Source organism: Puntigrus tetrazona, chromosome 4 (genome assembly GCF_018831695.1).
Source record: "Puntigrus tetrazona isolate hp1 chromosome 4, ASM1883169v1, whole genome shotgun sequence".
Lineage (NCBI taxonomy): Eukaryota > Metazoa > Chordata > Actinopteri > Cypriniformes > Cyprinidae > Puntigrus > Puntigrus tetrazona.
In genome coordinates, this window is record NC_056702.1 from 20,653,639 (window position 1) to 20,679,726 (window position 26,088).

At 39.9% G+C, this 26,088-nt stretch overlaps 2 protein-coding genes across 2 annotated transcripts in view; one reads left to right on the plus strand and one right to left on the minus strand.

Moving 5' to 3' along the window:
• LOC122342952 (NACHT, LRR and PYD domains-containing protein 3-like) overlaps positions 1 to 26,088 on the minus strand; it is a 924,523-nt gene that overhangs the window by 85,260 nt on the left and 813,175 nt on the right. The window lies entirely within an intron of this gene.
• Positions 1,577 to 24,271, plus strand: LOC122342964 (NACHT, LRR and PYD domains-containing protein 3-like). Its single transcript, XM_043237203.1, has 11 exons — positions 1,577 to 2,486; positions 6,730 to 6,849; positions 6,963 to 7,010; positions 8,507 to 8,650; positions 8,849 to 8,896; positions 9,662 to 11,456; positions 11,604 to 11,777; positions 18,053 to 18,226; positions 19,826 to 19,999; positions 21,434 to 21,480; positions 21,557 to 24,271. Exons 2-11 carry the CDS (start codon positions 6,750 to 6,752, stop codon positions 22,093 to 22,095), a joined length of 3,243 nt encoding a protein of 1,080 aa, XP_043093138.1. The 5' UTR covers positions 1,577 to 2,486; positions 6,730 to 6,749; the 3' UTR covers positions 22,096 to 24,271.

Consider the following 26,088-nt stretch of genomic DNA (forward strand, 5'->3'; position numbering starts at 1 on the left):
AAAACTCCCTCACTGCAATTCTCTCGGCCACCACCATACCTGTCACTAATTCCAACTGCAAATAATAAGGCAAAGAATAATGTGACCAAAGTTGGCCAGTTCTACTTCAGGCAGATAGAAATCGACTGTAAATTAGAAAAATTGTATGTGTGATGTAACTATACTCATCTAATTTGCAAATTAAGACGTAATCAGTCTGTCTTTTATTTTGTAATATTTAGGAAATAGTAGATAGTGATGTTCTTTTTATGCTCTAAAGTACTAAATCATTATTATACTACTATATTATGCAGTAGTAAAATGTATATGAACAGTAGCCTACTTTTTGATCAGTTCTTCAGTAACATTTCGGAAATAATAAATATTGAACTGGATGTTTGAACGTAATTTACATGTTTTCATTCCAAATGGTTAGAGAAGAGGAAACCGACAATAAAACAAGAGAAAGCTATATTATTATACTATAAATTATAGACTGTAGTTCCTAATGTAGTGCAATATCTCATTTGTATTCCCTACCACTAGATGGCAGACATATAGTAATGCGATTCTCCTATTCAAATTTTATTGACTTGTTTTTATAGTTACAGGAAGGCAAACTCAAAGTAAAAAATTTAATTAGATTAGTTACTGTCAGTAACAAAGCTGACAGTATATCCTGCATCTGTGTTTCTTAAATTCATCTCAAATTGAAGAATGAAAAACAAAAACAGTTGATGAAAAGCTTCCGGTTTACTTCAGATGTACAGAGTAAGTAAACTACAAGTGACACATAAACATTATAAGACAACTGAACATGATATGAAACTCATAAGTACGGAAGCACAATGATATCATTCATATCATGAAGCAAAATTATACACAAGAACACACTGATACACACTTTATTTTGATATTCCACTTTAGACAATTGACTAACCATAAGCAACTTTTTAACTACATGTCAACTAATTCTTATTATTTATCAACTACATGTCTACTAACAAAGTTTCTGATAGTCTCTCAGTTTTTGATTAAACCACCAAGTATTGTCTAGCTGAAAATGGATCTTATAGTTAAGCATTAAGTTAACTTTAAATCTATTTTTAAAAATACACTTAAATCTTATTTTTACAGAATTTCAATATATGAAATACACCGTAAAAGATTAAAATTTAAATTAAAAAATAAATATATCCTGAAATGCATTTAATATGCTTAAATTCACTTAATATGAAGATATTATATATATTAACTGTGTCAGAAAAAGCACAATTTAAATATCATATTTTTATAAAAACCTCAAATTTGGCCAAAATCTTTTTTTTTGTACTTCTTTTGCCTGCAAGTGAGACTTGGCCTGTGCTTTCAAGCTCATTTGCCTCAGGTCTTGAATGTAATGATGTGAGCGCATAAGCACGTAAAAACTACTTAGCAAAAAGTTCAGCACTGTTTCCTGAGAAAGAGCCTTTCTAAATAACAGACCAGAGCGGAGTGAATGTGCATGCTGTGACAAGTTTGGCTTCCATTCTTCTGATTTGTGTCTCTGAACATCTAGTTCAAACTTGTTCTGTAAAAGTGAAAAGTTTCAGAGCTGTACAGCATTAGAGGACTCAGAGGACGGAGAAGAAAGATCTGAAGTGAGAGCTTCATTTTTCTGCGGTTATTTTTCTTGTTACTTCTGTGTGTCTGAGATGCTGTGGTGATTTCAATGATTTTATTTATTTAAACATTTGTCAAGATCAACAGATGATCACGTTTCTCTGCAAAGGCTGCGCATTCTCATATTGTTGTCACATGGTGTGCTTTTGAGTCTTCATTATTCACAGTATTTCTTATCATGTGCTCTTATGGCAGCACTCAGTTTGAAAGGACCAGAACCTTATTTTGCAGAGTTAGACATGTTTCTGGATCAACATCTTTGTTGACCCTGGAGCAACATTGTGATTAGCCAATTACATTTGAAGAACCAGATAATAGTTTCTGAGAAGTTTAGGTTTACAATCAGTGTTTGGTTCTTGTACATCAGTGTTATTTAACGTCATTACATTTTACTGTAGAGATTACTCATGGGTAAGGTTTAGGTGTAGAGATATGGTCAAGACTAGATGTTGTTCCAGGGTCAACAAAATATGTTGACCAAGGAACAGGTCGATTGGTTGTGGTACAAATCATCTTCCAACATGATTCTGGACTGTAAAAGAACTCGAATCGGATCCTGGTCTGGCTAAGCTTCACTTTATTAGAGCCGATTCCCAAGCCGATTTGCTCTCTCCAGTGTGGAAAAGTGTGAAGAATTTATTCTCGTTTCTAGCACAGACACATTTGGAAGCAGTCAGGAAGTCTACAGGGGAGGGGGTTCGGTCGTCAGATCGTTGCAGAGAGGCGCTCTCTCTCCGCAGGGCCCTAGACTAGACTGACTACTCCCCTTTCTCTCCAACATGGACTGGACGCGGCCGATTCTGCACTCCGCTACGCCAGTTGTGGAACATATGTGAAGATCAAAGGTACCAGTATGAGCTTTCTGGTTAGATTTCTGGCACAGTTGCATTTGTGGTTTTGTCGCAAGGAAAAGGTCCAAACTTATACTTGAAGAATCTTATAGGCTTAAATGAATTTAGCCTATTAAAGATATTACAATCAGATTATTTATATTAGTTGGTAAATTCTGGACATATTATTTGTCTCAGTGAGGATTCTTGCACAAATAGAAAATAGGTGGTTCTCTCTTTCTTAGCAAACATTCTCACCACCTTCAGATTTTCGATGCCGAATCATCCTGATACTATTGCCATTGCAATATATAATATTATAAGCTTGTTATAACTATATTACAACTTATTATTTCTATTGTGGAGCAGCAAGCCACACTGGAAACCAGTTATAGGTTGTATATAGTTATATATTTTGCTGCTCTGAACATTCAATAAACTTAAACTGAAAGCTTATAGCATGTTATGCTGTGTTTATGCCACCTATAAGAAGAGCAACTACAGCATCTTTCTCATGTCTGTATGAAAGAAGGCAGGAAACACGTTTAACTTGTTTTATGAAAGTGAAATATCTTCCTGTTTAGTTCAGACCGACAAGGAAACACAAGTTTCCTGAGAGTTCCTTTGTGTTCATTATCACTTTTTCTGTTTTATGGACACAGAAAGGGGAAATGGATCATAACTGAATTAATAAGAATAGTGTGTGTAGGCAGTGGCATGTGTATTTATTTCACCCTTTAAATGGTGTACAGCGTAGTGGCATGCGTAACTTCATGCGTAAGTTCTGACTTGGGCTGTCTTCTTCTGGTGTTGTGCCCCGGACAATTCCCTACCGAGGTCTTGCTTTACATGGAGGTAACCTTCGATATGGGAGCAAGCAAGATGTGGTATATAAAGTGTCCTCATTCCGCTTGATTGCATAAACGTATTCCACGGTAGAGGTTTGTACGCAATGTATCATGGTTACTACGTTTAAGTGGACTGTGCATTTTTAAAGTTTATTATTATTGTGCAGTATCTCCCTTGTTCTTTTGTAACTGACAGGTCTTTCTTTGTGGAGCTTTAAGCACATAGAACTCTGACGTGTAGGCCCTGCTGTTTTGTTTGTGAATTGGTTATTTTGAATTCTTTATTTATATTTTACAATGAATTTCGCATTGTGGATCACGATGTATTGGTTTTGCCAGGTTATTTAATTTTATGCTTTGGTGTGGTTTTATGATGTTTATGAGTTTTATGATGTTTATGAGTTTTATGATGGCAGTTAGACATTCGTTATCTTGATCGCATGGATCATGTTGGATCTGGTTCAGGACTCATTTAAAATTAATAATAATATTATACAATGATTTAACTGTTTTAAGCATATGAAATAAAAAATTGTGCATAAAAAACCGGGATTCCGATGTTCACCCCTCTTTCCCCAGATACTCGCCACTTACTTTGGACAATTGCACTAGCCACTTTGCACTGGACACTCGCACAGCCACTTTACATTTTACACTTTTTTTTTTTGACACTACACTTATTTACATTTTATTTTTAAACTTTGCACACTTTTTTTATACATATTTTTATACATTATTTTATTTTATATTTATATATATTTAAATTCTGTTTTTCTGTTTTCTATTTTGATGCTGGACAGTTGTAAAAAGCATTTCACTGCATGTCGTACCATGTATGTATGTGTATGTGACAAATAAAATTTGAATTTGAATTTGAATTTGAATGTCATGTCTCTAAAGTGCCAAAAACTGTAAAATATGTGAATTAATCTATGAAAAAAAACTAAAACGACAATCCTTTTACATGTGTAGTTTATGCTAGCAAGTATAGAATATGATGATTTTAATGTTTAAATTATCAATATATGATATGCATTTAAAACATTTATTTAATTTGATCGTTTTATTGAAAGACCTCAACATCACATACAGCAGGGATCCTCAAATCTACGCACATATAGTACAAAACTTAAAAATATATACACTGCCGCTCATAAGTTTAGGATTAGTAAGATTTGTAATGTCTTTTAAGGGAGTCTCTTCTACTAATCAAGGCAGTATAAAAAAATACAGTAAAACTGTAAAATCTCTAAAACGATCCTGGTCCAGAAACATAAATACATGGATAAACCTGTAAAACAGGATGTGACATCAGTAGCTCAACTTCAGTTTTGTTATGCTATGAAAAGCCTTTTTTTGTGCAAAGAAAACAAAAAATAATCTTATTTACTTCTCCCCTGAGTTATTGTCACGTCTCTGGACTGTTATTATTGTTTTTGTCTCGTGCCACGTATTCTGTGTGCCCTGCCTTTACTTCATGTTAATTGTATAATTGTCTTCACCTGCTCCCTGTTAATTTAATAAATTTCCTCGTGTATTTAGTCCTGTGTGTTTTGAGTTCACGTTGTCCGATCGTCGATGTCCCTACGTGGTTCCTATTCCCGTTCAGCTATCCTGTTAGCCCGCTGGTTCCGCCGAGCCGTTCTGAATGCCTGCCTCAAGAGGGCACCCTAGAGACTGTTACCCAAGAGCTTTGTCCCGTGCCCGCGCCACGTGCGCTCCGTCCCGTCCCGTGCCCACGCCACGTGTGCTCCGTCCCGTGCCTCGTGCCCGTGCCTTGTGTGCTCCCTCCAGTGCCCGCGCCTCGTGCACTCCCTCCAGTGCCTGCGCCTCATGTGCTCTCTCCGGTGCCTGCGCCTCGTGTGCTCCCTCCTGAGCACATTTTCCCACCCTCCAGCCCTTACCATACACCGTCGATAGATTCCAGCAGCCCCTGCGCTCATCCTTAGCTCACCAGCTGGTGCTCGCCACGGGTCTGTCAGTCTCCATCGCCATCGTGGGTGAAGGATTCTCCGAGTCCTGGACTCCACCTCGGCTCGTAGACCTGTCGGCTCCCCCTGGGCTCCTAGCTCCCTCCTCTCCTCCGTCAGTCCACCAGCTCCACAAGGCTCCATCGTCCCTCCGGCTCCGCCTTGGTCTGTCGTCGACCATCCGTCGCCTCGAGATTCCTCTCCTCCGGCTTCGCCACGTCCCTCCATCCCACCTCAGTCCTCTGTCGCTCTGGCTCTGCAGCGTCCTTCCCGTCCCCTGTCTCCGCGTCAGTCGCCGAAGCCTGCGGTGTTGCCTAGGACCTCCAGCGCCTCGACGTCACCCTGGCTCTTCGGCTCTCCGCCTCCGCTTCAGTCTCCTCCGCTTCCTGCTCCTCCGCCGTTGGTCGGCCCCATGGAGTCGATGGTCGCTCCTCCTCCATGGCTCCTCCCTCCGTCGGCTCCATCGTGGACCACCATGGCTGGGCTCTGGATTTCCTCCTGCTCCGGACTCCTCCTGTCTCCTCCCTCCGTCTGCAACTCCTTGGACTCCTGTCTGCCTGCCCCTCCTGGGGGCCGTCCTCCAACGGAACCTCCTCCCAAGCTCCCTTTTGTTTTGTTTTTTCGGTGCGAGGACGCACCTTCCGGGAGGGGGGCGATGGTTTTTGTCCTGCCTGCCTTTGTATATTTATTTTTGCCCGTTTGGATTAAATCTGTTTCGAGTTTATTTCGAGTTTCGAGTGCTGTCTCGCCTCAAACCTTCAAACGTGACAGTTATGTCTTCTTGTAGTGTTGCAAAAGTAAAGGTCAGATATCTCTCAGAATCCTGAAAAATAACCTTTTTAAACGCTGTCTTGAGCATAAGAAATAACACTCATGAGGGTGACACTTGAAATTGTTAAACCTGGGTTATCATAAATCCCGGAATAACGGAATACTGGATTACCTGTAATAACGTTTCACACTGCTCATAATAAACCATTTCATTGCTCTTTTGTTGATTTTGGTGTAGAGATGTAGGCAAAATAATCAGTTATCATTTCTTGTAAGACTTGACATCAAGATTGCAAATTCGAACATGAATGCAATCCGAAGTGTTTTGCTTATCGCCATGCATCTGCTATTTAGGGGGGAAAAAAATAAGAAAATTTGAAACACATGGTTTGGTCCAACACTGAGTCAAGGCAGCAATAAAAATCTGCCCCAAGTTTAAGAGAATTAAATTTTATATCTGTAACAAGAGAGAGAGAGCATGTTTGAAAAAACATCTTTGAAATTAGTGGCATAAAAATTATATAGCATCCATTCATATCTGATACAATATTGTTTTTAACAATCGAATAACACCCATCTCAACTTTTATTTGCATTACCATACAGTAGAGTATGTTATATTGTAATACTAGTGCAGTAAAAATACAAAGCTTTTCTTCTTGTCCTTCAGAAGTGAGTCAGTGACAGAAGATGACTTCGGAGCAGGATATGGATGCAATGGATGACAGTCAAAACGGAAACACATTTTTTAAATGCTGTTGTCGCCAAAGACTGAAGTTCGAGACATCTGGTTGAGACTTTTCAGTTCCACAGAACAATATCTCACTAAATTATTATATATAATTTTATTATTTTATTAACATGCTTAATTTAAACAGTTTTTAATCATCTTATTCTTCACAGATGAACATAATTGCTTAGAGGCAGCTGAAAAACAGAGAGAAAAACAAGGTAAGTGTAACGGGCAGTCAGACTCAAGACACAGATTTAGAATTAAACAAAGAGGCTTTATTAAACTTAATGTCGGACTGAGAGGTGAGTTAAGGATTCAATCGACAATGATTTGGAAGAGATATGAGGATTACCAAACAGAGTTAGTGGAGGAATGGTAGATGGGTCTAGGAGCTGGTAACCGGTAGTAGAGGCAGATCGGTAATGGAGACAGACACACAGGGAGCAGACGTTAGTAGACTCGGGAGACTTGGAGCTGTATTTTAGGTAAGTAGCTTGGCACAGAAGTAGAGTCCTGTTCCCCAATGGAGACCAGATAATGTGGTATTAGTTGAACATAAAAAGAAATAAAGACACAACTGAAACTGTTAAACTGAACCAGTGGTTCACCAACTTTTTTCTGCTAGGTTTCCTTTTGGAAAAAAATGTGTCCTTTGTGTTAGAAGTTAATACATAATAAACAGAATGGGGCAACATTTTTTTATTTTTCCTCAGTTTATGCCACATAGAGAGCATCACTGATTATAATGGATTATATTTGTTTTTTCAAGTCGAGTCACTTTTATTAATGTAGTGCTTCATACAATACAGATTGTGAAAGCGTCTTTATAATTTCCAGTTTTTCAGTTAAATTCAGGTCATCATTGATTTAGTGTTATCGGTGTCCAGCTCAGTTCAGTTCAATTAGTATCTGTGCAATCTAGTTGTAACGGTGTGGTTGTTGAAAGGAGCGCTAGACGAGAAAATAACTTTTACCAGTTTCTATAAACTAGCAAAATAACAATATTGCAGGCAGGCAGGCAGAAACCACACGTATAAACGACGAGAATGCACAATAAAACAGAAGCAAACTGGAACTTAAATACACAAAGGAAATCACTAAATTAACTAGACACAGGTGAACACACTTAGACAATTAACAGGACAAAAGGTAGGGCACACAGAGCACATGGGAGGTGAAAACAACAACAGAGTCAACATGTGTGACACTAGTCAACAATATTGCCAGACATTAAGTGTACCCAACTAAGCAAGCCAAAGGCAACAGCAGCAAGGAACCGAAACTCTACCAGTGACAGAAACCAGGAGAAACCAGGCTTAGTTGTAGGGCCAGTTCCCCACCGCCCAGACAGAATTGTCTGGATAACGTGGTTTTGTGTCCATGGCCATGACCTCTTCACCCGAGGATCTGTCTCTGGGGCTCATCTAGGTGGTCTGGTTTCCACTGAGGGTCAGGGCTGTAGAAGTGGCCTCTAGCTCCTGATCCACAATCAGGTCTGGATACAGACTGGATCTGTGATTGGATTAGTCACACTTCACCATCTGTATCTGCTGTAGACTCATTGTTTTGGTAGTTTGAAGTGTATTTATCACCTGCTTTACTTTTACCTGACACTGGCAGTTCTTTTTACAAACCAGCAGTCTGTTATTCTGTAAAATTTATATTTTGTGTTCAATTCTGAAATCTAATAATCTATCTTTTTCATTACACTAAGATCCGGTCCAGATGAGAAATGCCCCAACTACAGTCAGCGTTGATATATATGCTGATAAAGGTGCGAGTGTAAATGCTCCTTTATTGACCGGAAACACCTTCACAGGACCAGTAACCATTTATGGCTCAAATGCTGAAGGAAACGGTACATTTACTTTACTATGACTAGACACACTACTAGTTCTACTAACATCAAAGTAAAGACTGGTAATGTTACAACCTCATAACTTTAACATTAAAGACTCATATGAATTAGCAAATTTTGCTGTGGAATAATATCTCAACTAATACATGTATCTGAATTTTCTAGTGATCTCATTATGCATTTTTTTTTCTCTACCAGATCAACAGAAGTCTTCAGAGATGGCAGAGGAACTCAGAAAAGCAAAAGGTAAATAGTAGAAACATTACATCCAAAAATCTGAACACTGTATATGCCTGATCTACATCAACACTGTTCCAGTTTCCCATGATAGTGAGATCCTACAGCCTTCTACACACTGCACAATTTTTGCCTGTCCCTGATGAAAGATGTCCATTGTGAAACAAGACCACCGTTGTTATGGCTTTGCGACCAAAGATTATTTTCTCACAGTGTCAGATACCTCAAACTTCCTCTATTCCTCTATCACAGCTTCCTCTCTTTTCAACAGCTAAACTATGCTTTCTCATTATCTTTTTGTTAACCTCTAGTGCATACATCAGAGCCTGTCTGACACCCTTACTGTCTGTGTACATGATATAGCCAAGTTTATTAGATCCATGTCACACAGTGGATAAAGTAATCCATATGAAACCAATGCCACGCCAATTTGATCCCAATATTTTAAATGTGACCACGCCACCAAAAGCTAATTTTGCTTTTGTTATAAAAATAGTCCACGTGACATGTGCTTCATGTAAGAGCCCAAACTCTGTGCACAAAGTGAACACAGATAAACCATATCGTCACATCATATGTTTAAGTTTATATGCAATTTTGTTCATACATAACAGGACTGTCTATTAAAGCCCTCATCACACACTGTGACTGCATTTTAGATAGGCCTGACATTCAAATCTGAACTGTGCTGCTGCAGGTGAAAAAATTGAAGCTCAATTCAATTCACAAAGTTTTTGCATCATGTTTTTATCTAAATTCTTCTCTTTTTATTAGAGAATTGGATGATGCAGGAATTTTTGCAAACTCACAAAACGAACATGAAGAAACAAGCAGAACGGATTTTTGAGTGCAAGAAAGAAAATGAAGTTAATATCAAGGCTGTTTACACAGAACTTTTCATCACAGAAGGAGATATAAAAGATGTCTATCAGGAACGTGAGATTATGAAAATTAAAGATGCTTTAAATAAGAAACAAACACAAGACAAACCAATTAATTGCAACACTTTATTTACATTATTAAGGGAAAATAATGTGGAAAAGATTGTTCTGACTAAAGGCATTGCTGGTGTTGGAAAAACTGTCTCTGTAAACAAATTCATCCTGGACTGGGCAGAAGGAAAAGCCAATCAAGATATACACTGTGTGTTCCTGCTTCCATTCAGAGAGATTAACTTAATGACAAATGAAGATTTCAGTCTCCATGAGCTTCTGCTGGAATTTTATCCTGAATTGAAGGACCTGGAAAAATCAAAGCTGTATACAAAATGTAAGCTAGCATTTATATTTGATGGACTTGATGAGAGTCGCCTGTCTCTAAATTTTAAAAGTAGATCACTGAACACTGTTGAGAAAAAAGCATCTGTAGATGTGCTCTTTACAAGTCTGGTGAAAGGGACTCTGCTTCCATCAGCTCTTGTCTGGGTGACATCACGACCAGCAGCAGCCAATCAGATTCCTCCTCAGTATGTGGGTTTGTTCACAGAGGTGAGAGGATTCACTGACCAACAGAAGGAGGAGTACTTCAGAAGGAGATTCAAAGATGAGAATCTGTCCTCCAGAATCATTTCACACATTAAGAAGTCTCGTAGTCTCTACATCATGTGCCACATTCCTGTGTTCTGCTGGATCACAGCTACAGTACTTCAGAACAATGAAGAGAACATCAGCACAACACTCACTGAAATGTACATTCACTTCCTGCTGATACAGATGAACATGAAGAGTCAAAAGTATGATGGACAAGCAGAAAGAGAACGTACAAAGCTCTTACATTCAAATAAAGAAATGATTTTGAAGCTAGCCAAGCTAGCATTTGAGCAGCTGAAGCAGGAAAACATTGTGTTCTATGAGGAAGATCTGAAGAAATGTGGTATTGATGTGAGTAAAGACACAGAGCCCACAGGAATGATCGCTGAGATCTTTAGGAAGGAAGATGGACTTCATGAGACAAAGGTCTTCTGCTTTGTGCATCTGAGTGTTCAAGAGTTTCTTGCTGCACTGCATGTGTTTACCTGCTACCTGAACAAGGACATGCAGGAGCTTCAGTTTTTCTTTGAGTCAGAAGAAAATGTCACATTGAATAAGCTATTGCAAAAGGCCGTTGATAAAGTCATGAAGAGTCAGAGAGGACATCTGGATCTGTTCCTGCGGTTTCTGATGGGAATTTCACTAAAATCCAGTCAAAACCTGCTCAAAGGCCTGGTAACACATACTGAAGTCACCACAGAGAGCATCAGACACACTGATGACACCACAGAGACCATCAGACAAACAAAAGCATACCTCAAACATGTACAAATCAACAAAATCTCAGATGAAGCTCTAGTCAACTTATTCTACTGCTTACTTGAGCTGAAAGATCATTCATTATATGAGGAAATACAGAGTTACCTCAGGTCAGATGAACATCCAGGAAGAGATCTCTCACCTTCAATGTGTACAGTGCTGACCTACATACTGCTGACTTCAGAGAAGGCGCTGGATGAGTTCAACCCAAAGAGGTTTACACTGTCATCGTCACAGTACACAAGACTCCTTCCAGCTATAAGATGCTGCGGAAAAGCTCTGTGAGTAATTTCACTGCTGTTCAAAGATTTTGTTTTACATCACTAAATAATTATCTCAGAATATGTATGATATTGTGTGAAATAAATGTGTGAAATAGCAGACTATAGAGGACAATAAATTATTGCAAAAACATTCTGTTTTGGCAGATTTGATGGCTGTGGTTTTGATGAAACATGCTGTGACACTGTGTCTTCTGCTCTACAATCATCGAATTCTCATCTGATAGAGCTAGACCTCAGCAGAAATCACCTTCAGGATTCAGGAGTGAAGCTGCTTTCTGATGGACTGAAGAGTTCACACTGTCGACTGAACATACTGAGGTTTGATATTCACTGAATCACTATGTTTAAGTCTAAGATTAAACAGATGTTTCATGAGTTCGCACTATGCAGAGTAAAGGTTTATGCATATTTGGCGCGCTGTCCTAGGAGACGGCTCTGAGCTGGGAAATTATTTGCCCAAACCTAGAATACCCCTTTGTAAAAAAAAAAAAAACCTAAACATTAAATTACAGAAGATTATTTAAATGTTTAGAATAATTTTTAATTGACAGTTTGTTAATGATAATGAATTAACAAATGTTTTAATCTAGTTAATTATACAAAAATATAAATGGCTATTTAAATAGTTTTCAGAGAAGCAGCTGCTTTGTTTGTGTGTAATGGCTGCATTTGTTCCATTTAGCAACTGCTTCTTCTTCTTCTTCTTCTTCCTCCGCTTGTCCGGGGCCGGGTCGCGGGGGCAACAGTCTAAGCACGGACGCCCAGACTCCCCTCTCCCCAGACACTTCCTCCAGCTCATCCGGGGGAACACCGAGGCGCTCCCAGGCCAGCCGAGAGACATAGTCCCTCCAGCGTGTCCTAGGTCTTCCCCAGGGCCTCCTCCCGGTGGGACATGCCCGGAACACCTCCCTTGGGAGGCGTCCGAGAGGCATCCGGAACAGATGCCCGAGCCACCTCAGCTGGCCTCTCTCGATGTGGAGGAGCAGCGGGTCTACTCCGAGCTCCTCCCGAGTGACTGAACTCCTCACCCTATCTCTAAGGAAGCGCCCAGCCACCCTACGGAGGAAACTCATTTTGGCCGCTTGTATCCGGGATCTCGTCCTTTCGGTCATGACCCAAAGCTCATGACCATAGGTGAGAGTAGGAACGAAGATTGACCGGTAAATCGAGAGCTTTGCCTTGCGGCTCAGCTCCTTCTTCACCATGACAGACCAGTACAGTGACCGCATTCCTGCAGAAGCTGCACCGATCCGTCTGTAGATCTCTCGTTCCATCCTTCCCTCACTCGTGAACAAGACCCCAAGATACTTAAACTCCTCCACCTGAGGCAGGAACTCCCCACCAACCTGAAGGGGGCGAGCCACCCTTGTCCGACTGAGAACCATGGCCTCAGACTTAGAGGTGCTGATTCTCATCCCAGCCGCTTCACACTTAGCTGCAAACCGCCCCAGCGCACACTGTAGGTCTTGGCCAGATGCAGCCAACAGAACAACATTATCAGCAAAAAGCAGAGAAGCTATTCTGTGGTCACCAAACCAGACCCCCTCCGGCCCCCGGCTGCGCCTAGAAATCCTGTCCATAAAAATAATGAACAGGACCGGTGACAAAGGGCAGCCCTGTCGGAGTCCAACATGAACTGGGAACAAGTCTGACTTAATGCCGGCAATGCGAACCAAGCTCCTGCTCTGATCATACAGGGATCGGACAGCCCTTAGCAAAGGGCCCCTTACCCCATATTCCCAGAGCACCCCCCACAGGACACCACGAGGAACCCGGTCGAAAGCCTTCTCCAAATCCACAAAACACATGTGGACTGGTTGGGCAAACTCCCAGGAACCCTCCAGCATCCTGAAGAGGCTATAGAGCTGGTCCAGTGTTCCACGTCCAGGGCGAAACCCGCATTGTTCCTCTTGAAGCTGAGGTTCAACTATCGGATGGATTCTCCTCTCCAGTACCCTGGCATAGACTTTCCCAGGGAGGCTGAGAAGTGTGATCCCCCTATAGTTGGAGCACACCCTCCGGTCCCCCTTCTTAAAAAGAGGAACCCCGGTCTGCCCGTCCAGAGGCACTGTCCCCTGCGTCCACGCGATGCTGTAGAGGCGTGTCAGCCAAGACAGCCCTACAACATCCAGAGACCTGAGGTACTCCGGGCGGATCTTGTCCACACCTGGTGCCTTGCCACCGAGGAGCTTCTCAACAACCTCAGTGACCTCAGCCAGGGTGATGGTCGAGTCCCCCCCCAGGTCCCCGGCGACCCTCTTGTCCACCGGGTTAAACTCCAACACATGGCGGCTAAGCTGGGGAGCTATGAGCAAGCTCACACCAGCCAGCCGCCTCTCACCGTGGGCAACACCAGAGTAGTGGAGAGTCCAGCCCCTTTCGAGGAGATGGGTTCCAGAGCCCAAGCAGTGCGTGGAGGTGAGCCCGACTATATCTAGCCGGTATCTCTCGACCTCCCGCAACAACTCAGGCTCCTTCCCCCCCAGAGAGGTGACGTTCCATGTCCCTAGAACTAGATTCTGAGTCCAGGGGTTGAGTTGTCGAGGTCCCCGCCTTTGACTGCTACCCAAACCACAAGGCACCGGCCCCTTACGGTCCCTCCTGCAGGTGGTGGGCCCACGGGAAGATGGCCCCACGTCGCTGTTTCGGGCTAAGCCCGGCCAGGTCCCGTGGGGCAAGACCCGGCCACCAGGCGCTCGCATGCCGGCCCCAGCCACAGGCCTGGCTCCATGGCGGGACCCCGGCTGCGCCATACCGTGCGACGTCGCGACTCTAGTATGGTTTTTTTCCATAAGGGTGAGGTGGACCGCTATTTGTCTGGCTTGTCACCTAGGACCTGTTTGCCTTGGGAGACCCTACCAGGAGCATATAGCCCCAGACAACCTAGTTCCTAGGGTCATTCAGGCACTCAAACCCCTCCACCGCGTTAAGGTGACGATCCTCGGATCCAACATCTGCTGTTATTATTTTTAAGGGAAAAAAAAAGTGATATGACTACGCCACCCAAGGAAATACTATGCTCCCACAGGTGCTACAAGGAAACGCAGGTTCGATTTTACTTAAGAAATCAGCAGGAGATGTGGATGGAATGTACCAAAATACACTTTACATTTTATTTCAGTTAATAAATAGTTTTCTAAAAAAGATTTACAAACAACAGCTTAAAATGCTATCTCCACAATACACGCAACAAACACAAAAAGGAATACCGATAACCGATAATGTATTTAGCACAAACATGCACTCGAGATTATAAACTACATGAATCTGAAATCTGAACCTGAATCTGAAAAAATTCATATTAATAAATTTTTATCTCTTCTAAATGTACCTTAAATTAAGTTTTTTTCTCAGTCTGGTAACAATAACAACATGTTGACAAAGATAATGTGTGCTATCAACTTCACAGCAGTTTGTGTTAAACCACCCTCCCTCAAGGAAAATTTATATAAGTCTCAAGTTCATTTCGCTATCAAATAAACTCTAGGCTCAATCGGAGTACAGCTGCGCTTACCTTCAATAGGCAAGGCAAGGCAAGGCAAGGCAAGGCAAGTTTATTTATATAGCACATTTCATACACAATGGTAATTCAAAGTGCTTTACAAAAGAGGAAATAAAATAATTACAAGATTTAAATAACAATAAAAGAAATTAAAATAAAATAAAAACACTGATTTAAGATAAATTGAATTTAAAGCAAAAAGAGATTGATTTAAAACAGTTTAAAATAAAAGAAGCAAAGTAGCACAGTTCGGACGCAGCACAGTGCTCATTCTGTAAATGCACAACTAAACAGATGCGTTTTGAGTCTGGATTTAAAAGTGACTAATGTTTCAGCACATCTGATCTCTTCAGGAAGCTGGTTCCAGAGGCGAGCAGCATAATAACTAAAAGCAGATTCTCCTTGTTTGGTGTGAACCTTTGGTATTTCTAACTGACTTGATCCTAGTGATCTGAGTGGTCTGTTAGGTGTATAAATAGTGATCATATCTGCAATGTATTTAGGTCCTAGTCCATTGAGTGATTTATAAATGAGTAAAAGTGCTTTAAAATCAATTCTAAATGTCACTGGAAGCCAGTGTAAGGACCTGAGGACTGGTGTGATATGCTCTGATTTTCTGGTTCGAGTCAGCATCCTGGCAGCAGCGTTCTGGATGAGCTGCAGCTGTCTGATGGTCTTTTTGGGAAGGCCAGTGAGGAGACCATTACAATAGTCCACCCTGCTGGTGATGAAGGCATGGTCTAGTTTCTCCAGGTCTTGCCTGGGCACAAAGCATCTTATTCTTGCAATATTTTTTAGGTGATAGTACGCTGATTTAGTCACTGCTTTGACATGACAGCTGAAACTAAGGTCGGTCTCTAGAATCACACCAAGATTCTTGACTTGCCTTTTGGTTGTTTGACCCCTTGAGTTAAGGTATGCATTCACCTTGTAAACTTCATCTTTATTTCCAAATGCAATGACCTCAGTTTTCTCCTTGTTTAACTGAAGAAAATTTTGGCACATCCAACTGTTGATTTCATCAATGCATTGGCAGAGTGAGTCAATGGGGCTGTAGTCATTTGGTGATAAAGCTAGGTAAATCTGCGTGTCGTCAGCATAGCTGTGATAGGCAATTTGATTCTTTCTCATTATTTGACTTAGTGGGAGCATATACAGGCTAAACAAGAGCGGCGCAAGAATTGAGCCTTGTGGGACTCCATGTCATGGACGTCCACTTAGACTTATGCTCTCCTATACTCACATAATAACCCCTCCTCTAAATATGACCTGAACCAGTTTAGAGCCATTCCAGAAAGCCCGACCCAGTTTTCCAGTCTGTCTAGAAGAATGTTATGATCGACAGTGTCAAACGCAGCACTAAGATCTAGTAGTACCAGCACTGATATTTTACCAGAATCAGAGTTTAGGCGAATATCATTTATTATCTTAACTAACGCTGTCTCTGTGCTGTGGTGCGGTCTGAAACCAGATTGAAAATGATCCAGATAACCATTTGAGTTCAAGTAGCTGTTCAGCTGATTCAGAACTACCTTTTCAATGATCTTGCCTATGACCGGAAGATTTGATATCGGTCTATAGTTACTCAATATACTGTTATCAAGATTTCTCTTTTTCAGGAGGGGCTTAACAACCGCAGTTTTCAGGGCGTTTGGAAAAGTCCCAGAAAGAAGTGATGTGTTCACCACTTCTAAGATGTCAGCTTTTAAACAGTCAAACACGCTTTTAAGAAAGGATGTGGGAGTGTGTCAAGACAGCAGGTTGAGGATTTTAGGTGCTGTACTACTTCCTCCAAAGTTTTGCTATCAATTGCTTCAAGAACACACATAGTGACTCCTTTTTGAGATTGTGGTTGAATCTGACATATCTCTACATCATCTGATGTTTTAATTGCCTTTCTGATATTTTCGATCTTCTCAGAAAAGAATGAGGCAAACTCATTGCATTTGCTGTCAGAAAGCATTTCACTGGGAATCTGACTTGGGGGGTTTGTCAGTCTCTCAACCGTAGCAAAAACAGTGCGGGTGTTGTTCAGGTTACTATTTATAAGGTTTGAGAAAAACTTCTGTCGTGCTGTGGCTAATTCCACATTAAAAGCATGCAGGCTGTCATAGATGCTATAGTGGATTTCAAGTTTTGTCTTCCGCCACGTCCGCTCAGCCTTTCTGCATTGCCTTTTCATGATCTGCACTGCTGTTGATTTTCTCAACATGACTTTTGTCTGCCAGTCTTCTTACTGACTTTTACAGGTGCAATGTCATCCATGACATTCTTAACTTTTGAGTCAAAGGACTCTAGGAGAAGATCAACGAGTCGGCAGAAATGCTTGGCATTGAAGAAACAGCCTTCATAAATAGCACACTAGTGTTCTTGTTAATGCATCTCTTTCTGACAGTGACAGATCTGGATTCAGTGGTAGCAGAGATCAATATATCAAAGAAAATACAGAAGTGATCAGACAGTGCTACATCCTTGATAACAATGGACGAAAGCTGTAAACCCTTACTAATGAGTAAATCTAGCGTGTGCCCATGGTGATGTGTAGGTCCATGCACATGCTGAATCAGCTCAAAAGTGTTTAAAACGGTTACAAATTCTTTTGTAGTTTTGATTTCTGCATTTTCTATGTGGATATTAAAATCCCCTGCAATCACAAAACAGTCAAATTCTGAACAAATCATTGATAACAATTCTGTGAACTCTTCAACAAAGGCTGGAGAATATTTTGGAGGCCTGTAAATAATGACAATAGTGAATGCAGTGATGGACAGCTGTCTTTCCTCTATCCACTGTGTGAGGCTTTTATGTGATTTCTCATTGTAGTGATAATTTTAGAATAAATTCAGTTGATTAGAAGTAATTACATGTTTGTCAGATCATTTAGTAAGATCACTTTGATCAAAGCAATGGATGATATTCTGTGATCAAATGCTATCCACATGTTAACACTCTCCACAGCACCCTGTGCATTTAGTTATAACTGCTTGAATTACCTGTATTTGAAGCTAGCAAATTAACACATTTTTCGAATAGTAATTATCGACCGAATATTCAAACTAATGCATTTTTTTTTTTTTTTTTTTCTTCACAGGTTGTGTGTCTGTAACCTCACTTCTCAGTCCTGTGAAAGTTTGTCATCAGTTTTACAATCCTCAAACTCTACCCTGAGAGAGATGGACCTGAGTAACAATGACCTGCAGGATTCAGGAGTGAAGCTGCTTTCTGAAGGACTGAAGAGTCCAAACTCTAAGCTGGAGACACTGAGGTAAATGGCTTTCCATAAAATTAAATAAATAACAAAATGCTTCCACAGTAAATTTAGCCAACAAATGTTTATTCTGTTCTTAATGCAATGCCTGGACAATAGACAAAAACATTTGCATGCATTTTGTCATGTTTATAGAGTTGTCTGTTGATGTGGATTATATTGAAATTGAAATAGCAAAATGGTATGAAACAATTACTATATAAACTTAAAAAAATTACTTCTGACAGCACTACACTAGCTATCAGCACTATCTTGCAGCTGTGTGCAGGACACCCTTAGCAGCTTAGACAAGGTCTGAAATGAACATGACTCTGTTGAGTATAGAAATGCATGAATATACACATATGCAATGTATAAGTGAAGTTTGTATTCACTGACACTGAACCCAGTTTGCAATAAATGATGGTTGCATGAATTCATCTCTGCATGTGGTATGAGTTTAGGTCACTTTGGGTAACATTGATTTGAAAATATATGAGATGAGATCTAGGATAAACTGTCGGATGTCATGCTGGCATGTTTTCAGGACAGTATGTCTGCTCCCACATTTAGAGGTCCAGGAATGTAGACAGCTCTGAGTGAGAGGAGTCTGTACATTCTCACAGGATCTGGTGTGTCCGCTTGTACAAGGGGCGTGAACACAGACCTCCTTGGGGGTTTATGTAAGAAACCACATATTTCTTGTCGGTGCACACCAACAGGTGTCAGTCTCTTATGTCTGGGAGGAAGTGTTTCAGTACCCAGCATCTCAGGGCAATTGATGTGCCACATGAGATGGCGACCACTCCACAGACCACTCATGACCGCTCACCAATCAGTGAGGGATGGATCTGTCACTAGCGTTACACAGTGACAAGCAGCTCCCAGCACCGGGCCTTATGTATCAAAGGCACATAAAGCTGGGCTTGACACTTTGATTTGAGGGCTCTGACCCCTGTTCCTGAGCCACAGCTTCAGGGATCTCATGTACAGCAGACCAAGAGGTATGACGTTGGAAGCAGCTGCGATCAGACCCAGCAATCTCTAAAACTGCTTCACAGTGAGTGTCTGGCCTTCGTTCACCCTTGCGACTGCAATGAGGACCGACTCAATCCGAGCTGGGGTCATACGAGCCTTCATCATGGTCGAATCCCACACCACACCAAGATAAGTGGTTGTCTGAGCTGGAGAAAGCACACTTTTCTTGATGTTCAATCTCAACTCCAGATGTTTCATACAAGGAAGAATGCTCTTTCAGTATGTTGGCCTTGTACGACCCAACCATGACATCGCACCATTTTATTAGATTGATTACACATACAATTTAGAGCTGTCACGCTTGAGGTGTCTAGTGTCTGGTCAATGCGGCTCAAGTTCCTGAAGAGGAACTAGAGTTCTCATTGATTTCAAACCCATGGATGACCTTTTATCTTATGACTTGATATGGTGATATGGTAGGGCTTTAGAGTTGCATTGCTACCAGCCGACTCAACAAGTTATTTTAAGTTGAAACAACTTTTACTTTTTACAGTGAGGGAGGACCCTCACCAATATTTGTTTCTTGTTGATTACGCCAAATTACCACAAAATTACCTTTTTCCATTGTATGTTTTGTAGGTTGTCTGGCTGTATGGTGACAGACGAAGGCTGTCATTATGTGTTTTCAGCTCTGACTTCAAACCCCTCACACCTGAGAGAGCTGGATCTGAGCTACAATCACCCAGGAGATTCAGGAGTGAAGCTGCTCTCTGAAAAACTGGAGGATCCAAACTGTTTACTGAAAAAACTCAAGTATGTTGAGCAAGAGGTTTTGGTTTCAATGTTTCTGTATATCTATATGAGTCTAGAAGTTTATGGAGCATGCAACAATATAAGGGATTAAAAGAGCACAAAAGCTACAATATTTTCTCAACTGCTAAGACAAAACAAATCAATAACAAAACAATATACCTTTTAATTACCTAACTGGCCACAAAACAGAAGCAGACAGTTAAAATGCAACAAAAATGGCAGCCTTCCTATAGCTTTCATAGAAGCAAAAATATATATTAAAAATGGAATAAAATTTATATTGCAAGTATTAAAATGTAATTGAAGTGACAAAAAAGCCCTAACTTTGAATATACAAGTTACATGCTACACGATGTCACTATTATAATAAATGAGTTAACCTCAGATTAACCCTTAGGCACTGTTTATTTGGGGTAGACACTCCCAGAGAAGGTTAAACGTCTATTTATAATTTTTTCAAAGTCATCAAAATTATGAAATAACACAAATGTAAGTTTGGGAGTTATATGCTGACCAAAAAATCTATAATAATAAAAATCAATAAAATAACCAATCAATCAACAATAAAAAAGCATATTAACTTGACAAGAAGGAGAAATTGTTTTTTTTTTTTGTTGATCTTATTCTACAAAAACCCAGTGAAAAAGATTCTAAATTAATTAGGTTTGTTTATTGATTGAAACTGTGAAGTTTAATGTCTTAGAGCGCATCAGCCCATATGCTAAGATTTTTTTCTTGCTCTGTCATCTCCATCCCCAATGCTGTTTCGTTTTGTCTTTAACAACGCATATAGGACATTTTTTTAAATAACACAGTTCTACTACACAAATTTGTTTCCATTTTAATTCAAGCACTTTTAAGGACCTATATTTGTTTCCAAGTACTTTCCAGGCGTTGAATCAATGTGCCTGATATTCAAATTTTCAAGAAGCATGGGAACCCTGCAAACTTAGCACAAACCCTCAAAAATGCACAATAACATACAGTTTTACACACTGGTGAGATAAATTCCAAACAATGCTTCAAAAATAATAATAATAATTATTAATAAATGTTGCTTGGGACACTGGTCTGGCAAACATTTGATTGCTAGACTATCATTCAACACTGTTAATAGATCCCTTCCGACTACAGACCAAAGTGTAAACCATCTAAGCCCAGAGATTTTCTGCTTTACATAATTTCCTTTTTGACCTGAGAAAGACCAGTATAAAAACTCTGAGATATCACTTGCTCATCTACGAATTTATATGAATTACTGTAAAAACATTGTGGACCATCCATTTTCACTACATTTTTTTAAACGAGACCTAATCTGAGCCCCTTGTCCTGATAGCCCTAGCAGGCTAGATTAGAAATTAATTTAATCCACTTCAGATTCCAGATCCCTTACTGATTTCATCAAGACTTTCTATCTTGTTGTGTGTTTTCTAGTGTTGATCATGGTGGAGAATCCAGGATTACAGCAGGACTCAAGAAATGTACGTCTACACACACACACACACACAGCTGTAGTGATTGTTGTTACATTCTAAATGTCTCTATTCTTGTGTTCAGATGAGTGTTTTTTCACACTGGATCCAAACACAGCACACACTCGTCTCATTCTGTCTGAGGAGAACAGAAAGGTGGCACATGTGTTTGAGTATCAGTCGTATCCTGATCATCCGGACAGATTTGATCATTGGGAGCAGGTGTTGTGTGGAGAGAGTGTGTGTGGACGCTGTTACTGGGAGATCGAGTGGACGGGACATGTGTATATATCAGTGACATACAAGAACATCAGGAGGAAGGGACAGGGTAGAGAGTTTTGGTTTGGACGTAACGATCAGTCCTGGAGTTTGCTCTGCTCTCCTGACAGATACTTATTCAGCCACAATGACATAAACACTCATCCCTCTGGGAAGCCCATCATTAACAGAAGATCAGGAGTGTATGGTAAAATAGGAGTGTATGTGGATGAGAGCACAGGAACTCTGTCCTTCTTTAGCATCTCTGACAAAGTTACTCATATTCACACAGTCCAGACCACATTCACTCAGACCCTCTGTCCTGGGTTTTATCTTTATTTTGGATCATCAGTGAAACTGTGTTGATGAATCAGAAGAGACTGAAGAGATTCTACCCAGAATGCTTTGAGCTGCATGATGAATCGGTAACAGTGAGATGTTTTATTTTTGTTTAAAAATAAAAAAAGTCACAAACATGATCGTTAATATAATCGGTTCCTCACATGACTGAAATGACCTTCTGACATTATGAAATATGACATTTAATTACAGCAGAGTGTGTAGAGTTGTGCAACTGTTCACCCAATTTGACTCGTTTGTCAAAGCTGGTTTAAAGTTTATAGTTGAGAAAAATGGGTGTGCTTTTTGAAAAATTGTGTTATGGCTTTGAATTTTTAGTTCAAAAGCGTGGTTATTGTGTTTTGCAAACTGAGAAAAACTGTACATGTAAATGTACTCTTAGTGAAAATTTCACCTTTGATGGTACAGTCAATGTCCCAATATCATTGGGAAAGCTTGCCCAGACAGTACCTTGGAAAAATCTTCTGTAATACTAGAATATGCAAGTGTGTCACAAAGTAATGTACACTGACTTCCACATTCCTGGAACTTTTTATCACATTCTAGTCTCTTGAGGAATTCCACTAACTTTGTTACTGCTTCTGATATTGAGAGATTTTGATGGAGAACTTTCTTTAATTTCTGAAAATGGTCCGTATGCTATAAGTCTTCTTCTGTAAGAAAGAACCCACATGTATTGACAGGGGTCCCAATGGGTCAAAAAGTACTGAACAAAGTCTTCATTTCATTTTATTGAATAGCAGAAAAAGAGACCACACGTAGCATTGTAATAAAAAAGTAGTTTATTTAGAAAAAATACTAAGCATGACATAAGTAGCTTTTAGAGCAGGGTTTCTCAAATCATGCCCTGGAGGTCCAATGCACTGCAGAGTTTAGCTCCAACCCTGCTAAAGCTCACCTCACCTAATGATCCCGAAGACACTGAGGAGCATGCTCAGGTGTGTTTGATTAGGGTACGAGCTAAACTCTGCAGGATCTAGAAGCACAGATTTGAGGATCACAGATAGAGTATGAAGATGATGAGCCAGAGATGAAATCTGTATTAGCAGGAAAACGAATGTTCCAGATGCAGAGAAGGAGACATCTCAGAAGATCTTCTCGGAAGACTGGACTGGCAAATAGGAGCACCAACGGACACCTGGCCTGTAATGACTGATCTTTCTGTTAAAGTGAAGTAAAACTCTCTCTGACTCCATTTCCGAACTGCTGTTTTAGCCTCACTGTAATTCAAAAGAACCAGTAAATTGTCCTGTTAAGATCAAAGAACAGACATAAGCAACAAATGTTTGTTAATAAGGAGGAAAACATATGAATTATTCATTAGCATGTTCAATAACAAAACAATACACAGGACCACTATTACTTGCAAAATTATGCTGTCTTATGAGTATCTTTTTCATTTTCTGCAATATAAAGTGTATATAAAGCTCTCCTAAAATGGGCTTATTAGCGCCCCTGATAAAAGTACAAAACATACACAATTTTATAAAAGATTTTCTTACTCCTGGATTTATAAAAGAAGATCACTAGGCTACATTAGAGTTTTAGTTTTAGCAAATCACACTGTGCTATCCATACCTTTTAACATTGATAGCCTGTGAAACATTAGCAGAAAACGCGGGGGACACCGCTGAATACCGTAAACTTGCCGTAGCCACTACCACATTCATCGTACACCGTGGATAAACAAATCAAACATCACTGTTATTAATCTTTTTAACTATGTATAGATTGTCAAGAAAAATGATCCTTTTTCATGTTAAAATTAAAAAAAGTAACACTGACTATTGTCACCAAGCCAGCAGAGGGAGCCCTTACCTCTGGGTGATCTGCGTTCACTCCCTCTGCTACTACTTCCTCTTCCTGGACTATAAATTCAGTAGCAGGCCACTCGCCTGCTGGTTGCATTGTTCACCTGTTTGGATTGTTGTACTATTGTTGTTTTCCGAGTTTTCTTGTGTTTCCCGAGTCATTGATTCTTTGGTTCTGACCCTGCCTGCCTTCTGATACTTTGATTGTTTGCTGCCTGACCCAACCTCTGCCTGTTTTTGGATTTTGTTGTTGCCTTGCCTCTGATACACCTGTTTGCCTTGATTTGACGCCTGCCTGCTTTGACCATGCCTTTGTTCAATAAAAGCCAGCGAATGGATCCGCACACCTCAGACCCCTCTTCTGTGACAACTATAGCATTAATGATAAAATACCGAAAAATAACCCTACATACTACAAAACATTTTTATGGAATACAAAAACAACTTACCTTGAAATTGACTGAACTGAAATGATAAAGGCATTCTCTCTCTCCTCTAACGCCTTTCGATCTGGTCCCATGATTCCCATCGCGTAATTTCAAATATGCCCGCCTTAATTTCACCAGTTAAAACTGACCCGAAGCAAACTTGTCATGGATGTTTTGATCTTGGTTGGAATGATGGTGGGTGGAGTTATAAAACAACATCTACTCTATATCTTATTTATATTTTTCATATAAATCAGTCATATGTTATCAGTAAATTATCAGTAAATTTTTTCTCATTTATACTCCTGCAGAAGGTGGTGATAAATAACCTATAAGAATAATGTAATTGGTTATTATTACACCAATTACTATTACTCAATAATAATAATGACAATAAAGAGCATTTATTGGTTTGTTAATTTTACATTTCTCCTTATACGTGTTTCTTTCAATTAAAAAAAAAAATAATTAATATAATTTTTATTTAATATAATACAACTAAACAGCAAGCCAAATGCTCTAATTCCCTCCATATTTCGGGTACTATTTATCAAACTAATCTGCTTTTGTTTGGAGCTGGTAATAAGGCAGAAATTGAGGATTACTGGGTAATGTCTAGGATCACAGAAGCTCACTGAAAGTAGGCTATGCGTTTTAATATAATATATCAATATATAATAATATTGTAATAATTTAGTACTTTCTACTGTTGTATTGTTGGTTTCCTCTTTTCTGAATGAAGTTAAAAATACAAAAAAACACATGCAAATAAGTTCAGAGATCAATTCAATATCTACTATTTCCTGAATATTATAAAATTAAAGATGGCTGCCCCTGATGCAAATTAGATCTATATTTACACCCCACATAAACTTTCAATCATGCCCGACATTTTCCTATTTTACAAAAGATCTCTGTTTTTAAGCGCTTTCAAGCTTGAAATCTTGATGTCAAAATACAACACCTGGTGCCCAAAGGGTTAATCATTGTCAGTAGGATATGTCACCAAAACCTTCAAATTGGCTGTTGTTAGGCCTCTAATTAAAAAAACTCATCTTGACCCCAAAGACTGATCTCTAATCTCCCTTTTCAGTCAAACATACTAGAAAAGGGTACTATCCTCAAAACTATATTCCTTCTTTGAGAAAAATGGTATCTGCGAGGATTTCCAATCAGGATTTAGACCGTATCGTAGTACTGAGACTGATCTCATTAGAGTTACTAATGACCTGCTTCTATTATCTAATCGTGGTTGTATCTCTTTATTAGTGCAATGGGCTCTCAGAACTATCAACCACAACATTTTCTTGAATAGAGTAGAAAACTATTTTGGCATCAGTGGAAGTACCTTAGCATGGTTCAAATCACATCTATCTGACCGCTATCAGTTTGTAGCAGTAAATGACGAGGTATCATATTGTTCACAAGTAAAATATGGAGCACCTCAAGGATCAGTACTAGGGCCATTACCTTTCACACTGTACATGATACGCCTGAGAGATATTATCAGGAGACATGGTGTTAGCTTTCACTGCTATGCTGATGATACTCAGCTCTATATTTCTTTGCAGACCGGTGATACACACTATATTGAGAAACATAAGCATACTTAACATACTTGTTAAGTATGCAGAAGTGAATTGAGCACAAGAAGCTGTCCGAGTCGTTGGCGAGGACCACAAAATCCTCTGTGTAGTCCTTGAGAGAGCAATCCCCCTTCTCCAGCAGAACCATGAGGAAATTAGGGTCATACATTGGGA